The 19173-nt window shown below is 39.2% G+C and overlaps 2 protein-coding genes across 2 annotated transcripts in view; one reads left to right on the top strand and one right to left on the bottom strand.

The window, feature by feature from the left end:
* The window catches only part of usp43a (ubiquitin specific peptidase 43a), a 101489-nt gene extending 94835 nt beyond the window's left edge, over positions 1-6654 (top strand). The window contains exons 12-15 of the mRNA XM_084426271.1: positions 1784-2111; positions 3177-3335; positions 4786-4947; positions 5111-6654. Of these exons, the coding sequence (XP_084282397.1) occupies positions 1784-2111; positions 3177-3335; positions 4786-4947; positions 5111-6156 (1695 nt within the window). The 3' untranslated portion in view covers positions 6157-6654. The remainder of the gene's footprint in view (positions 1-1783; positions 2112-3176; positions 3336-4785; positions 4948-5110) is intronic.
* stx8 (syntaxin 8) overlaps positions 1-19173 on the bottom strand; it is a 614579-nt gene that overhangs the window by 192375 nt on the left and 403031 nt on the right. The window lies entirely within an intron of this gene.

Here is a 19173-nt window from a genome sequence, read left to right as displayed (position 1 = left end):
TATGTGTATATATATATATATATATATATATATATATATATATATATATATATATATATATATATATATGTATATGTGTATATATGTGTGTGTGTACATATATATATATATGATACTGTTTTAGTATATTTTAAAATGTAATTTAGTCTTGTGAAGGCAAAGCTGAATGAATTTTTCCAGTCATTATTCCAGTCTTCAGTGTCACATGATCCTTCAGAAATCATTCTAATTTGCTGATTTGGTGCTCACGTAACATTTCTAACATTATTATTATTATCAATGTTGACAACAGTTGTGATGCTTCATGTATTTTGGAAACCGTGATAATTTCTTTCAGGATTCTTTGATTAACCGAAAGTTCAAAAGAACAGAATTGATTTGAAATAGAAATTGTTTGCAACAATGCAAATACCGTTTTTATTCCGTTCAATTTGTGTAACAATTTTTCAAAAACAACTTTTGGGTTCCACATAAATGACAGAATTTTAGGTTAGAATGACTTAATAATGACAGAATGTCTTTTCAACTAGGGCAACTTCATGTTCTATTGTAGGCCTGTCTAGTTATGAGTTTAGTGCCTCTGCAGACACTCTGAAGTGCCCTGTTTCTCTCATCATCTGTATTTGCTGTCTCAGAGGCTAATGTTAAGTATATGAAGTGGGAAAAAGTTTTCAAGTATATGAAGAAAAAAATTAAAAATCAGCTCTAAAACCATGAGGAAAAGTAAAAAAAAAAAAAAGGAAAGAAAATGAACCTGTGATTACATGTACATTGTTGAGAGCTCTACAATCTAACATAAGAGCAACCAATTATATAAATTCATATTCTAGTAGAGCATTTATGCTGTTAGGATCTTTAGGATCAATTATCTTTCTAGTATGGTTGGAGCTTTTGATTTCATTTTATGTAACAGTCATAATTGTCCAGACTAAGAATTTATTTCAATTAATTGATTCAGTTGGACAACATGCGGTTATTTAAATGGTTAGAAGCAAAATATGCACTCATATGGTCAAAATATTAAATACAAAATGTTACTTTGTGACACTAGCGGAGATTAATGCAGTAGAAAATGTTCTCGACAGAATTTATACTTGAAATTCAAGGCATTGGCATGATTAGGCATGATTATTCAAGACAAAACTCACTTGGGGAGCAACTGGAGTTTCCCTCCTACCGTCTTTGTCTCTCACATCCCACATAATCTTTGGAAGGTCACTCTGAATTAATTCTTCTCTATATACTGCCTGTTCTGGGCAAGCAACACATGATAAATCTTACCCAAGAACCCCTGAGAGTTGCCTCATCATGATTGGTTCCACAAATAATTATCGATCCTCTAACAGTGTCATGTCATTACTGAAGCAACACTTAGGACTTCAGTTATATGTTTTGCAATGCCTGTGAGAAATGGCTGTCCAGCTGGAATTAAATCATGCCTTTTTTTCCTGTTATAGGCTAAATAATTTGAAGTTATAAATAACTTGTTACTGGTGGTCTACAGAGCTTCTGTAAATATTCAATGTTGTTGTCTTTTCCTCTCTGCATGTTCACTGCATTCCAGTCTGCCACAACAGTGTATTTCTGAGACATAAATATTTTACTGCACCACACTGAGTCAAAACAGGTTCAGATAATGACATGGTTTAGTTGACCATGGAGAAGTGCTACATTCTGCATGCATTTCAACAAATCCCCAGAAAGAAAATATTATTTATATACCTGTGATGAATCTTAATGAGTATTAGACTGTGTATTGCAAATGTTTGTCTTTGTCTTGCAGCTGGCGCCAGATGATGCATGGAAGTGCCCTCACTGCAAGCAGATGCAGCAGGGGATGGTGAAGATGAGCTTATGGACCCTGCCTGACATCCTCATTCTGCACCTGAAGCGATTTCGGCAGGTGGGCAAACGGCGAAACAAGCTCTCCTCCCTCATCCACTTTCCTGTGAGCGCTCTGGATATGACTCCCCATGTGGTGAAACGCAGTCAGAGCATGAAGAATCTGACCCCATGGCCTTCAACTTGGAAACATGGGGATACTGACTTCCTTTACGACCTGTATGCGGTCTGCAACCACCATGGAGGCATGCATGGAGGCCATTACACAGGTGAGTGTGCTGGGGTCTCTGATAGTCTTGAAGGGGGGTTTGTTTCTCTATATAAAAAACATTTCTCTTTTATAATTGTGACACAAGGTTTTTGATGTTTCTTTAGCTCTGTGATTTTGGCTTTGTGGATTTCATTCAGTAATATAAAACTAAAAAGACACACTCTCACTAGTTTTTTTTTTTGTCAACTAACAATGTCTTGTAATTCAAATATACATTGCATTTTAGGTGAATGTTGTTGTTGTTGTTGTTGATGTTTTTTTGTCATTTCCACAACTTAAATCTCTAATTATGAATGAATTGTGTATAATATTCATTTTAAACATTTTGGGAATAAAATGAAATTAGGCATAATTAGATAACATTTTATGTTACCTAAATACAATCATAATGAAAATGGCACAACTGAGGGACAGACGTAATTTGTGTAATAATAGATATGTCATGTTCATAAAATAAATATTGATATGGTTTATGAAGGGAATTTTCAAACTGCTAAACATGTTAAACTGCTAAACATATTATTTAAATGTTTAATAAAATAATTTTTACACATTTACTGATTTATTGATAATTTGATCTAATTTATTGTATTACGGTCGATTTATTGTATTGACAGCCCCTTCATAATATGATTATATGGAAGCTTCTTTCTTCCACGGAATAAAAATGTATATAAACTTGCAATTCAAACAATAGTCAGTCATATATATATATAAAGAGAGAGAGAGAGATTCTATCAGTTTACCTCTATTAAATACCTTTTTTACTTTACTTTCCCTCATTTATTCATTCATATAAATTTAAACCCAAAAAATGATCTTGGGGGGAAAAGTTCATGTCCATGTCACTATGGACTACTCAGATACTAACCAGTTCAACAGCAAAATACAAAATGCGTTTACATCTCTTTTACACTTCTTGTTTTGTTAAATGTTCCCTAGAAACTCATCAATGCATGAGCCACTAATGAAATCGTCAACCCTACATAAATAAATAAACATGAACAGAAGTCTAAATCAATAGATGTGTACACACCGCTCAACAAATGTCTGTGCAAAACAGCCTATTGTAGGAACTCAGTGGACGGCCATTGGTACAGTTATGACGACAGCAGCGTGGAGCTTGTGCCGGAGGAGGAACTGTGCACAAGAGGGGCGTATATCCTGTTCTACCAGAGAAGAAATGTCATCCCTCCCTGGTCCGCCAACAGCTCAGTCAGAGGTCAGTGAATGAGCCTTTGTGGCCACGTTTCAGATGGAGGTTGACTGACATTTTGTTTGTTGCATTGGATCAATGTTAGACAGGAAGCACATTTCTATTAATATTGCAATGTGAAGGTTCCACAGTCATGGTAAGAATTAATTTGGTGTTGTGACAGTGACAGAATTTTGAGGACATGTAGGACCAGTTTTTCTGACTGTTGTACAAGTCACTTACTCTTAAAGTAGTTCAGTGCAAGTTAAATCAGTAGGGGTGTGCAGCAGAGCCAATATTTGTATCTGTAACAATCTCAAAATTATTCAAATATGTATTCAGATAAAACAAATCTGAACAAATAAAACTAAATACTTCAATGCTTGCAGTCTCCGAGAGAGAGTGAGGCAGAGAAATATCATGTAGCCTATCATATCAGGCAAGGTTTAAAACATTTAAATAGACATATACGAAGAAGAAAATGTGTATGATTCAGTATCTTAGTTGATTTGACAGATAGCTGGTTTCTGAGAGACGTGCAGATACGGCAACGCGGCTATTTGATTTGCATGTTGCGCATGTTATTCATATGCTATTTTAAGGGCGCATGCTTGGCCTTAATCAATGTAGCGTGTGCACAACGCGCATACACTTTGATTCTCTCATCTACACACAGACGCAGCAGTTATTTTTGCAAATCATACATTATTACGATAGATAGATAGATAGATAGATAGATAGATAGATAGATAGATAGATAGATAGATAGATAGATAGATAGATAGATAGATAGATAGATAGACATTTTATTATAAAAGCATACATCTAGCTTACACATTTACCCAAATTATCATACGCCTGTTTAACCGAAGTTAATTTGGGTGTGTTTCTCCATCCCCAACGTCCCTGACGAGAACGTCGGTCTCCTCGGCCTTGAACCGCTCCTGGCGCGCACCTGGCAAATCCGCCGTTATAATAGGAATCCGCTTTAGAACAAGCGCGCCTGCTCTTAAAGGGAATGTGAGATGTCGCTCTGATTGGTTTATTTCACGTTACGCCCAAACCACACCTATGAATAATGAAGCTACTTCAGACCAACCCCTTTTAGATTTGCGCCAGGCGCAAGAGTCATTTATCCCGCCAGGAAAATAGCAACAGCGCCAAGACCCGCCCACAAAGTTACTTGCGCTTTGACACTTGCGGTTCAGATCGTTAAAATAGGGCCCAGTGTCTCATTCCCTTTTCAGGGAACCATGGTTACAGTTGTAACTTGAGAATTTTTTTTTGTTGGTTTCAGTTCATTTGACTGGCGGCTAAGATGCCACCACTGGGCATGTGTTACTTGGTCGTCATGGAAACAATAATACAGGACATTATTTTAGTTATTAAAAATTAAGAGGCATCATATTTAATGTCTTTGTCTTGGAGAAACATGGACTAGCAGCCATTAAACAGTCTTGATTATTTCCTTGTGCAGGTTCCACCAGCTCCTCCATGTCAGACCACTGGCTCATTCGTTTAAATGGTGACAGTAAAAGAGGAAGTATGGTTTCACGGTCTTCCACAACATGCCCTTCTACCATCCCAGACTCCCCAGAGTCTCCCGTCTTTCAAAATGAGTCCTCAATCGACAAGGGAGGTGAGTTTACCCTGCAAGTTTGTTCTTATCATTGTAAATAAGAAATGTAAATAGTAAAAGGATGTTGCTTGACAGAGATTTCATCATAGTTCTTCACTTGTTTTGTTGTGGGCAAGTGTTTTCCACCATGTACTGAGTATTGTGTAAATGTCAATGTCTTTAGGTGGGTTCGAAACCAGACCTTTTGTGCGAGGAATCCAAGGGCGTAGCGTAAGCATGAAAAGTCCCACCAAGACCAGAGTACTCCCACTGCGATGGTCCTTTGGAAACAAAGACCGCCACAAACCTGCCTCAGTTCCTGGCCCAGCTCCTGCAGAGCTAGTGGAGTATTTAGAGTCTGGGAGGAGGCCAAGATGCACCAAAGAGCCTATTGTTGCCCTAATGACTCGACCTTCAGATAAAGAAGTCAGTAAAGAAAACAATATGAAAAAACCTGCAGCCAAATCTTCAAGCCACAGCAGCCTCGGACCTCTAGAGTATCTTAAAATACCACAGGGTCAAGCAAGAAGTAGCTCAGAGAAAGACACAGGCCAACAATCCAGCAGCAACAGTAGACCAAGAGAAGATGGGACTTTGACTTTGACTAGACGGAGCAGCAGAAAATCCAAACAGGAACAATCGCAGTCCAGAAAGAGCTCTAGTGCAGGGCTCCAATCCAGTTCCCGTGGTCCAGGCGGCTGTGAAACCACGCAGAGGAATAACCCAGGCGAGGAGCAAGACCAACCAGAGGAAAAACAGAGAAAGGGACAGGAGACAAAACGTCACGATAGTGTCTTCGCATTTCTCAAAGGTGGTTTCATGAAGAAGGACTCACTTCGGAGGTCTCGAGACAGTGAATCTATGAAAATGGGTGATGCGGGGGTGAAGAGCCCATCTGGAGTTTCGATCTCCAACGGGACACATAATAGAACTTCAGAAGGTAAAGCCGATAGCAATAACCAAGGTCGTAGCAGACTCGGTGATGAACTTTCGAACGGTAAGGTGAGTCGTGGGTTGTCAGACATCAAACGGTCACAAAGTTCTTCCAATATTCAAAGCAAGGCGGATCTAGGCTTAAGAAGAACAGCATCTCTACACAGAAACGGCACAACGGTGGCCCAGCCGCAGAGCGCGCCCGGGGACAGGAGCTCTCAGAACACTCTGCAACGCACACGGTACAGCACAAATTCACTAGGCAGAAAGAAGGCAGTGCCTGAATCGAGCTTCTGAGACTTTCTTCTCTACACTCAATATCACCACAGGGTTGCAAATATCTAAAAGCCCAAGTAAGAATTGTGGTATGAAAGGTAGGTTTGAAATGATCACTAAAACCTGGCAGCACACAAACTATGAAGTTGCACATACATTTGGAACTAGTGGATATTTCTGTTCACATGTTTCTGCTTATATGAAGTGCCTCTGAGCCAGAGCTATTTTTCAGATTGTGTTTTGCCACTAGAAGTACATTACACACTGGCCTCTACACCGTGCTTTTGAATTGAAAAATAATTTGCCTCAGATTAGATTTTCTTGTGCCACAAAATAGATTTATCAGCTGTAATATATGAAGGGAATTGCTATATATAACTTTTCAGTTTCATCTCTTATGATTCTGCAGATTGTACTGACTTGCTGCTCACCTCTCATGGGTTTTCATGACATTTAACAAAGATGTCAGTTCTTGCACTTTCAGTGAATTTATTGCACCATCTGATTTAGTCGTGCTTTCAGACCAAAATATAAAATGTATACATTTTTACTTTTTTTGTTTTGTTTTGTAAAAATTCTTAATGAGAGTTGTCGTCTTGTTTTTCAGTAAACTGTCATATGACTTCAGAACACTAAAAGTAAATTAACAACATTTGCTGAAATAAGTATACATTTCTTACCACCTTGGCAAATTGTGTTGTTTCAAAGATTTAGATATTTTACCTGCAAAACAAGACCAAAATACTGATTAAGAAAGTTATTTTCCAGTGCAGTGTTTAAAGTTTTTTTTTAGTTTTTTTTTTTATGCAGCATTAAAACATTTGCAAATTCATATTATACAATTTTAAGCATAAAATCACACTGAAACCTAAAATATGTGCTTTAGATGATGCTCTGTCATATGTATAAAGATGGCATGTTGACGACACATTGTATTAGACAGAAAACGTTAGTAATACAGTGTCACTTCTGAAAAGCACACTACCAGTAAACACATTACCAGTGGATTAATCCATATACTAACCACCTTGACTTAGTTTGAAGGTAAAAACAATAACCTATGTAACTTAAAGGATAGTATACCCAGAAATTAACGCCAATGTTGTTCCAAACTCATTTTACTTTTTCACCCATCAATAGACCACAAAAGGAGATGTTAGGCAGGATGTTCATGGTGCTATTTTTAATTCAAAAAAGGTGAATGGTGACGAGCAACTGTCAAGCTCCAAAATGACCACACTAACCCTATAAATCCTACTGCGTTATATTTGATAAATGGATTTCTAAGGCAAGTTCATCAACTAAATCAAAACTGAAAAACCTTCTACATGCCTTATGCCCTCTGATTGATAGTTCGTACTTTTTTTTTTTAGCAAGGTTTAGTACCTAGAATTGTAAAAATGTCCACCAGTTTGTGTACATGTCTTTTTGCTGTGAAATCTTTCATTAATTTTATAAACTAAATGTAAGATTTACTGGACTGAAGTAACTTAAATTTACTTGATTATCCATATGATATTATCCAAAATTATTATTATTTAAAAAATGTTTTTTAAAATGCATGTATGTCAACAATGATACAACAGGCCTTTGATGAATGTCTAATAGTACATCTCTCAATCATCATTGAATTGCATTCAATTATATTTTTGACCCCCAACTACATAACTCTGATCACAAGACTAAGCATTAAATATCATCTTACTAAGACTTTAAGACCTTATACATATATGAATATGCACTCTCTGAATGAGATTTGACATTTTCTGTGGAGAAGATTATTAGTGAGTAATGGTAGTATGGTTGTCTTTTTCCTCACACAAAATGTATACAACATGTAATATACTTTTAGTGTGCTCTTTGAATTTTGATTGTTTTTTAACATTGACTTTCATTATATGGAAATGAGCAGTGTGAACATTCTGCTGAACATCTCTTTTAGTGAAGCAAAAATGTTTGATTTATTCATTTTGGGGGGAAATATTACTTTATTATTAATGTGTTCAAATAATGTGGAGCTCTAGCAATACCAATGACTGTGGAATAAAGAAAAGCCTCAGTGTAAGCAGTAAAGTGACCTTAGAGAATAGACATCCTTGACACAGATTGTGTTTGGCTCTAATTGCTAAAGCAACAGTCAGAACATGTCATATTGTCTCCTTCCAGTTCCTATTTGGACTAATTGGGTTTGTTAAGACAGAACTAACAATCATACTTGTGTATCGCAATCTAGCAGCATTTAAATCATCTGAATGCAGCTCATTAAACACCAATGCTATATATACACACACAGCAAAGCTCATCCTCTTGCCAAATCTAATATTTTAGAATACATTACTCATTATCAAAGATTGAAATGTATTACTTTCTCTTAGTGTGATTGTGAGGGAATTAAAACTCAAACATCAATCTGAATCAAATTCATGCATTCGTGTTTTTAACAAGACATGAACCAAACTGTAAGTGTCCTTCTGAATATTGCGCATGACATGGTATACCCCAGCTCCTCAAATGTAACATACTGTTTGTTTATCTCTTTGCAATCTATCTGAATTTCTTCCAACATTTTGGCTTGTTGGAAAAATGTGCCTCTACCACCATTTTGCAAAACTCTAAAAACCTGCCAATAATTCAATTCACTGTATTTTCTAGTGGCCATAAAACACCTACCTTTATTCCTTTTCACACAAATTATGATTAAAAGGGCAGATTATCTATTAATAAAGACTTATTTTGAATTGTTACTCGCACAATACTATGTTATGACCCCAAAACCCTTTTACCATAGTGCATGATTTGTACACTAATACGTTTTGCTGTTTGCAATGCATCACATGACCAGCTCCACATGTAAGGCTTTTCTCACGTAGTAAACTTGCTGGGTATCTCACCTGGTACAGCACTGTATGCAATGCTGAGCACTAAACTGTGAAACGTGAAGTCATGACACTCGATAAACGCTCAAAGATTTTTGATCTTTTTGCTATCTCACGTTTTTATCTCACGTTTGCTTTTGTTAACACTTGGTTAGGTTTAGTGTAAGTGGTATGTTATTTTAAAACATAAAAGAGCATTAAACTTTTAGCGAAACCAACCAAGCATTTCATTACCAAACTGGTACCGATATATACAACAACCAACGTAATAAAACCTAGTCAGGTTCGGTTTCACTAACAAAGCAAATAGGGTCAATTTTCACTTTGAAAGCGCTGTGATACATGCAATAAGCAACGTAGTTTTGCAGAGCGTTGTCAGGCACATTTTTCCAATGAACCTGGGTACTGTATGCAGTAAAGTTTGAATTGCACTGTAGAATATGGTTTAATGATTGTTGTAAATTTACAGATATCATGCAGTTTACAAATTGTTTTTATTGACCAGAATAAGCAAAGATATGAAGTGATGGTTTGTTTGTGTCAATGCTCAAACTCTTTCTGCCTAGATGTCCTTAACATATGTCAATTTCAAAAGAAAAAACTACTTTTATATTGCATTTGTTTTGTTTATTACAGTTCTCAATAAGTTGTTATATACCATCACACCAGAAGAGAGATGATTCAGTTAATGTATTGAAAAAAATCAAGTAAAAACATATTTTCTCTTTTCAGCTTTATTGAAATCTGTCTACGAAGCCCACTAAAGGTTTTTGTCTTCTTCTGTCAACGTCTAATCATCCCTGTATTCTGGATATGTCAAACTGTTATGTAAAAAGCAGCAATTACATGGCATGTAACAGGATTTGTGTAGACACAAAGGTCTGCTCCCCAAGGGCATTTCTTTTCTTCCACTCCAATGCTTCCAAAGTAATCTTACTTTTCACTGTGCTTAAAATAATAAGCACTTGTGTTGACAAGACAATGAATGAAGGAATCTTACCCTGAAATCTTTTTTTTTTTTTTTTTTATGCAACTTTTATAAACATTTTGTAATGTCTCTGTATGTGTGTGTGTATACATATAAAAACAAAAAATATATTGTAATCTATCTGGGAACAGCATATGTAGGGATAGATTATATGTACAATTCAAATTATCTTTGAATTATTGCACAAGGGTATAATATGTTCTGCTGTTAAAATGACTACGTACAGTTTTGTGTGGACCTATGTCTACAGTAAATTGAATATAAACTGATATATTTTTGTATAATTGCCAAAATTAAAAAGAAATTGGTACTCACGTTTCTTAGACTCTTTTAAAATTAATGTACTTAGTATTAAGTGCTTAGGTTAATTTTTCATTAAGCATGACTGAATCATACTACCATTTATCTTGTTTGTCATCTAAAAGTGTTTATTTGCATATACTAAATGATGCTTAGGCTGTCACTGCAATCTGCAACACTTCGACAGTGAAAGTCTTCTTTTGCATTGGCTACAGGAGCTCCGACTCCTGAGGGAGTCTTCACAGAGCATTCAAAGAGCAGTTTGATCCATTCCTCATCAGCATTCACTACCCTATAGTCTCGAACTTCAGACTGAAGACGTCTTGTTGGTGTCATTGTTTCAGTATCTCAGCTGTGTCATACAGAAATCTAAAATCTGGTATTTATTCAAAAGATCGATTTACATCATTTTTAATGCAAAAAGCTTCTAAAGCAAAAAAAAAAAAAAACCTCATGCACTTCAGAACGTTATAATTCTTTCATAATTGCTTTTAATATTATAAGAAGCATAAGGACAAACTCACCATAATCATAGTAAAAGTGCTGGTCTGTTTGCCTGCCCGCTAGAGAACAATCATCTCAGAGATGTTTGGGACCTCTGAAAACTGTCTGTAAAAACCACACACAGCCACAAATACAGTTGTGTTCAAAATAATAGCAGTGTGTTTAAAAAAAGTGAGTAAAGCTCAAAATCCGTATAATAACTTTTATTTCAATACACACAAATGCATTGGGAACACTGCACATTTTATTCGAAATCAAAACAATTTGTTATTACTTTATAGAAAGTGAAGACAAAGGAATATTAGGCTGTTAAAAAAAAATAGCAGTGTCTGCATTTTTCTTTACAAAGTCAAACATTTACTGTATAAACTGAAAAATGCTTGAAGATTTAGCTTTCTTATGAGTCGACCAACTTCTGGCACCTGTGAACAGGTATTCCAGCCCAGAACGATTGCACTATACCACAATTCCTCTGCATTTCTTGGTTTTGCCTCAAAAACAGCATTTTTGATGGCACCCCACAAGTTTTCTATTGGATTAAGGTCCGGGGATTGGGCTGGCCATTCCATCAGGTCTGGAACAAAGATGCTGCCCGCTTACTAGTGTGTTTGGGGTCGTTGTCTTGTTGAAACACCCATTTCAAGGGCATTTCCTCTTCAGCATATAAGGCAACATGACCTCTAAGTAGTTTGATGTACTCAAACTGATCCATGATCCGTGGTATACGATAAATAGGCCCAACACATAGTATGAGAAACATCCCCATATCATGGTGCTAGTGCCACCATGCTTCACTGTCTTCACAGTGTACTGTGGCTTGAATTCAGTGTTTGGGGGTCGTCTGACAAACTCTCTGTGGCCCCTAGACCCAAAAAGAACAATCTTGCTTTCATCAGTCCACAAAATATTGCACCATGTCTCTTTAGGCCAGTCAATGTGTTCTTAGGCAAATTGTACCCTCTTTAGCACGTCATTTTTTTCAACAATGGGACTTTGCAGGGGCTTCTTGCCGATAGCTTGGCTTCACATAGGCTTCTAATTGTTACAGTACTCACAGGTAACTTTAGATCTTCTTTGATCACCCTGGAGCTGATCATTGGTTGAGTCTTTGCCATTTTGGCTATTCTTAGATTCATTCGAATGGTAGTTTTCCGTTTTATTCCACGTCTTTCTGGTTTTGGTTGCCATTTTAAAGCATTTGATATAATTTTAGCTGAGCAGTCTATAATTTTCTGCACTTCTTTATACGTACGTTTTCCCCTCTCCAATCAACTTTTTAATCAAAGTACGCTGCTCTTATGAACAATGTCTGGAACGGCCCATTTTACTCCGATTTTCAGAGAGAAATGCATTATACTCACCATTTACAGTACAGTACTGCCTTCGTCCTTAAATAAGGGCCACTTATTGACACCAGTTTTTTCACAGAATGAATAACCTCACTAATTGAATTCCACACTGCTATTATTTTGAACACGCCCCTTTCAGTTAATGATTCAATTATACAGAATTAACAGCATGCATGACTGTTGGGTCTGTTGATTTTCTATTACTCTACTACACCTACTAATAAATAATTTGCCATGTAGAAATATAATTTCTACCGAAAACAGTGATTGATCTGGTTAGTGATGTTGGAACACAACTGTACATACAAACGAAGCTCTTGTTACCTGTGGTGTATGTTAACATACTAGCTTGTTTTCAATAACACACAACAGAAGGGTATAGTTCACCAAAAAATAACATTTCTGTCGTCATCCTCATTTAATAGGCTATGACTTATGGTAGGCACAATGTTAGGGACTGACAAACTCAGAACCATTCACTGTCATTACAGCTATGTTCCACACAATGGGAGTGAATTCTGTGAATGCAGCAAAATTTGGTGGGCAAAGGTGGTCAATAGCAGTAGCGGCTCCTGACCGTAGGTAGGGCAGATTCCAGGTCTAAGCGCTAGCAGACACGCTTTTGGCTGAGGTCTAGTGTCCTTGCATTATTCAGCCTAATGGTAAGGGTAGTGCTTCAATGTTGATTGACAGGTCACACAACATGCCATAGAACGCTATCTTAGAATTGCCCTAATTGTGGTATTTGTTGACTTCAAATGTTGTTTTAGAATATTACAAGTTGTGGAGGAATTCCAGTGAGGGAAAAAAAATCTATTATATTCTCAGAACAAACATAAAACAAACACAACAGAACTATATAAAGGCTATTAACATTAGCACATTTAAAATTCTATTAATTTGATACGAAGAACAGACATCCCAGCTAGTTACTGACCTGACACTGACAAGAGGATTGTATCGTTTTTTTTTCCGAGGTTTACGTAAGGTAATGTGAAAATAAGCGGGGCAACCTGAAATCTGCCTCAATTGGAGCACGTTGCAGTTCCATTTTTCATCACAGATTTACATTGGAAAATTGTGGGGCGCTGTAGAGCTGGAGTGTTCAGGCCCTGCCTGCCGAGCCAGTAATTTTTTATTTATCCTGCTCACATTATGACTTAAAATCCTGAAATATTTGTTACAGAATTTTGAACACATTTACATTTAATTACTGATTCAGTTTAGAGGTCTATGTTTTGGATGAATATTTTGGTGGGGCTCAGCCCCACCTGCCCTTACAGACGAGCCGTGGCTGGTCGATAGACAAGAGTTAAATATGTTAAATATGTGTGGGGAATGTTTTTGCCCTCATGCTAAACTTCCGATAGCATAGATTCCTATTGAAATGGCTGGTTTTCACCTGTGAAATTTCGCAACTGTAAATGTGACTGCCATTCTGTTTAACATTTAATTTTGTATTTCACTAAAGAAAGTCACTTACAGGTTTTTAATCAACATGAGGGTGATTAGATGACACTTTCATCACAAATGTTCATCTTTGATGTTTCACCTGTCTCTACATTGCATTGCTACATTTAATACAGGCCCATTGATAAATTACTATTGCTACATTTAAAGGGGCTATATGTAAAATTCAGAAACCTTTGCTATTAGCGACACCGGTGGCCATTTTTTTTTAACTGCACCCAGAAACTTATTGCTCTGCTTGCATTCGTGCAAACGTAACGTACAAGAGACCGAACGTGATTCAAGGCCCCGATATACTCACGTCAAAGTTCTTTTTCGTTCTTTGCTTAGAATTTAAAAAGATGTTGGAAAAATACCTTTACAGTGATATACTGTTAACGAACATCCTGATGTTGTTAACAGTATGCATTTAGATATGTAAATATGTGCTGCATGCTTTCATCTCAATGTTGAGACTATACCAAAACATCATACCCTCACCTATTACCAATTCACCTGCTAATTGTGTACTGTTACAAAACAGTTCAACTTTGATATTCTGTAATCTCTTTGATATTCTTTCACTTTTATTTTTGCCTCTGTCCCAACTTTTTTGGAGTGTGTTGCAGCCATCAAAATTCTAATTTGTTTATAGGCCCCATTTATAAATACAATTAATTTGGCCAGTGAAAACATTGGACATTTTTTATTCATTAATAAATCTCAGATTCTTGTTTTTATTACATTTTACAGAAGAAACTCCTTAAGGCTGTGACCTTCATAATGAAAGGAGCAGTTATAGACGACCCGATTCTTATTATTATGCTGCACCATATGGTGGGGGATGTACCAGGACTCTGTGGAGATCTCGACCTCTCTCGGTTCCAGCTTGGCTATATAACCTGCTTCCTTTAGCCTAGTGATCTCAGCCTGGTAGGCAGAAGCCTGATCTGGGTTCTTAAGCAGTCTCCTCTCAACACTCCTATGCTGAGGGAGAACTGCTTCTTTGATCATGGTCAACTGTGGCATGCTCTGCATCCGAAGGAGCGTCTTCTCCATGAATCTCGTCACTACCTTTTCGCTGTGGTAGGGAATTACATTCATCTGCCATAATCTCTCAATGTGACCAAACAGGTCTGCGTTGGGGAGGATAGAGTTGAAGAAACACAGGTGCGTGTTGATCTTGCAACAAATCTCATGCGTAGGACCTTGAAGAGTCCATCCAAGGCGGGTCTTGACTGCTGCGGGTCAACCTGGTAGGCCTCACCGGACTGGTTCAACAGGCATGATGAGGTTTGGGCAATCTGACCCGATCAGCAAAATCTGCTGCACTTTATCCATCTGCTGCAACGGGAGGCCAGTTAGGTGTTGTTATCTCTTCTTTAAGGAAGCCACCGGGTAGTTGTGTTCAGCAAGACCTAGTCTCTCAGCTGTAAACCCATGTTGGATGAGGTATTTCTTGTGGGGATGAGACACAGATGATACTGTTAAGGAGACCGTCGCCCCATGAAGCACCTGCTGATCCTGTCTCACTGTTCTCAGTATCAGGTCTTCTGGCTGTCCTCTGAGGTTCAGCTGCTGTGCGGCTGCTTGGAGGAGGATAGTCCTCTCTGACCCGTCGCCAAGCACTGCATATGTCTCTAACAATGCATCTTCATTCGTGATGATCACCTTACTCACTTTTAGCAGGACTCTACGGCTTCTGGCAGAATGGTCAACGTACAGGATGTCTTTCGTGGTATTCACAAGACAAGAGTTCTCTGGGGGTTTAGGCGCTGTACTGGCAGTCACAGCTCTCTCGTTCAGGTCGTGCAATATAAGGAGGTGTTTCCTGTTGCAGGTCTTGCACAAGGCTTTCAGTGTGCATCTGGAAGTGTGATGATTGTGGTCTCATCTCCAACATCGATTATTCTTACAAATCCATGCCTCTTTCTGGTCCCTAGTCAACTCTCTGAAGTTGAGGCATCCATTAAGGAAATGACTGGCATTCTTCACAATAAGGGCGAGTAACTTCTCTTTGTACCTGGCGGAGTTGGGCCAGGACACTCTGCATTCACTGTCTGCAGCAGGCTTCTCTGCACCCAGCAGAGTTACTCTCTTTAGCATACGGGTGCTCTGGCCTGGGTGAAAACGTTAAGTCTCCCATCTGCTTTGTCAGCTGCTCACACTGGACAGATCGGTCTGGAGGAACCTCATCAGCATACACTGCAGAATCTCTCTGTCTATAGACTGGCGGTGACACATGGGAGCGAGGGGCTGGAACTGGCGTCACTGGTCGACGAGGACTCTCTCTACCTGTGGCTATCTGCTAAATCTCCTGCTTTAACGTAGCGTTCTCTGGCTGGAGCCCTCACAGTGTGGACAGAAACTAGGGTAGAATGTGGCTGCGAAGCTCATTGCTGTCTCTCTTCATCTCAGTCCACATAGATTTAATATCAGACAACTGCTGGTCTTGGAGGCGGAGCTCATCATACTCTGGCGACACATTTCCAGCTGGCTCTGGCCATACATCTCGTAGTAGTAGATCATCTACATGGGGACCATTCAAAATGCAGGGGGTCTGTTGAGGTATATTGAGGTTAACTTAGGTGGGTGCGAAACTCAGCAGGTAGTCTGTTAGAACTGAATGAGATTAATTCTTAATTGAAGAGATGCACTCAGCAGGATGTAGATTACTTATTTACTGAAGAACTTGGGCAGACATGTGTGGTTCTGTAACAAATTATACAAAATAAATAAACTTATTAATGTATACATACATATATTCCACAAACATAAACATCCATTTAAATAATGAAAGAGTATTCAGTCTATATATAAATAACAATGATGATAATAAAGCACTACTGAACCATGTTGAGTGATTATTCTGTACATCTCCACAAGTGGGCGCTATTAGCACGTGAATCAGCTGATTATTGCATGTTAATACTCATCTCTAAATTGCACATTCAACAATAACGTGAAGATATACACAAGCATCTCACATCAACATAATGTACAGTAGAAACACACTAGACTACATGGAATCACACAGGTAATACAAGCTATACATGCTAATCGGCTACTTTTCATAACATAAGAATAAAATGATGATCTCTCAACATTTAACAGGAAATACAGCTACAGTATAATCACTTACTTAACATGCACACACACAGTCACCCAGTAATAACTCTGTGGCGATAAAGCACCAATGATGGAATTGGAATACAGCTGACAAACTTTTCACTCTAACATATGCTGCTCCTGCTCGCTATCTGCCGAGTAGTTCCATTTCAGCGCTGATGACATTGCAGCAATAGAGTGCTCTGGTTGGTCTGAATCATTCAGGATCTAAAGACAACCTGGCTTTTTTTACAGAAGCATATGCTGAAAAGAACACTCTGCCTACAGTTAAAGGTGCTCTAAGCGATGTTGGGTGACGTCACTTCTTGTTGACGTTCGAAGTATTGTCAAACAAAACGGAGGCTAGCTCGACCCTCCCTCCTCCTCATCCCGTCCCCTCCCCCTCCCTTCCGTGCTTCCTGAAACAGTCATGAACCATTTAGAAAAACAAACTGGATTTACCCACCTGTCCAGCAAAAACAGAGCCACCTGAATGTCGGATTGGAAGCCCTTCTGCCGGCGGAGTTCTCGCCACCTTTTGAACGCTTTTCTGATGTAAATTTGGGACGTCATTTCATCGGAACGTCTTCTCTTTGGTCGTGTGTCGGCCATATAAAAATTCTCAAGAATATAACATTTTAACGTTAGTCGTTGTTAGGACATCTCTCCTCTAGCTAACTTCCCTCTTCATGCTTCTCTCTCCTCCACTCCTCACACACCCCCCCTTCATGTGCACGCGCACTAACCCCCACCCCCAAATCATTCTTGTCGGTTATTGGCTAGAACACTGTTTGTTATGTTTCGTGGCCAAGGCTGGGCCAGTTTGTTTTTCTTGCCGTTTGTGGAGCCTGGGCTGTCTACAGAGACCGCATTTTTTTTACAGTGTGTTCAGGGGACAGGCAGCTAGCGGATAGTGAGGAGATGTTTGCTGGATGTGACGACAAATTTTTTGGCCTAAAAAATTGTGACATCGCTTAGAGCACCTTTAAGCATGGTGGTGGCTCGGTGATGCTCTGAGGCTGCTTTGCATCCTCTGGCATTGGAAAACGTACTCGATACTAACGTAACCTTGGTTCTCTCTAGAAGAGGGAACGAGTACTGCGTGAGTATCTTACGCTAGGGGAAAATCTCTTTTCCGCGAGATATTGAAGCCAAAAATTATCCTTAATTTTGAAGTAATGTAAAACGCGTTGCAGCAGCATACAGACATAGGCAAGGCGGCTCGCGCGCCTATTGGCTGCTCTGCGGCAACTGCAGCAGCCTATCGAGAGAGGCCGAAACGGGCGTGGCTTAGGCCTATAAATACAGCTCGATAGGCTGATATAATCTGGTTTTTCATCGCCGAAGCGAACCAGAGCATGTTGCAGGCACGGCAAAGATACGCAGTACTCGTTCACTCTTCTAGAGAGAACCGAGGTTACGTTAGTAACCGAGTACGTTCTCTTACGAGAGGTCTCTCGCACTGCGTAAGTATCTTACGCTAGGGGAACACAGTGTAAAACGCTGTGTGTGCTGAGATCCAACACCAAAGTCCCAAGGGCAGGTGTCCGGGGCTCATATAGTGCATGATCACCAGGGACTCGCAGAGAGTCTGGGAAAGAGGGGCTAAACAGCATCATTCCCGTAATAAGTAGCGTCCTATAAGGCGCAATTATATCAATAGTGTTCCACACAGCCAGGGCGAATACTCGGCCTGGACTGATGAATATTATGGGTCTAACATACTGCCCATAGAGTTACTTAATCGATCAGCGAGCAGCGCTCAAGCATTTTCAGCACTCTGAGCCGATAGCATCGGGGCAGACAATACTGATTTATTAGACCGAAAGCAGTTTAGCCTGAAAGGCGGGAACCTCTAGGTTGTAAAACCTTATAAATGTAGACGGGGAGGCCCAGCCTGCCGCCATACAGATATCTTGCAAGGCAATCCCACTAAACCAAGCCCACGACGAGGCCATACCTCTTGTGGAGTGCGCTCTGACACCTAGCGGGCACTGCAGGCCCCTAGAAGTGTAAGCCAGCACTATAGCATCAACTATCCACCTGGATAGACTGTTTCGATGCAGCTAGTCCCTTAGAACGTCCACTGAACGAAACAAAGAGCTGCTCTGTCTGTCTGAAGACAGACGAGCGCGACACATAAGCCCTTAGTGCCCTGACCGGGCAAAGGAAGCTCGCGTCCTTCTCCTCATTATAGACCGGCAGGGCCGACAGGGAAATCACCTGAGCCCTAAACGGTGTGTTGAGGGATTTAGGAATGTACCCGTGCCTTGGTTTGAGTATGACTCTCGAGTCATTTGGCCCAAATTCCATACACGTCGCGCTCACCGAGAGTGCTTGCAAGTCCCCTATGCGCTTTACCGAAGCGAGAGCCAGAAGAAACACTGTCTTGAGAGACAAGTGTTTGATGTCTATTGATTGGATTGGCTCGAATGGGGCACCTTTCATGGCTTCCAAAACCGTC

This window comes from Rutilus rutilus (genome assembly GCF_951802725.1).
Source record: "Rutilus rutilus genome assembly, chromosome: 12".
Taxonomy (NCBI): Eukaryota; Metazoa; Chordata; class Actinopteri; order Cypriniformes; family Leuciscidae; genus Rutilus; species Rutilus rutilus.
Note: the sequence above shows the minus strand (reverse complement) of the source record. Positions and strands in the feature narration are given on the sequence as shown.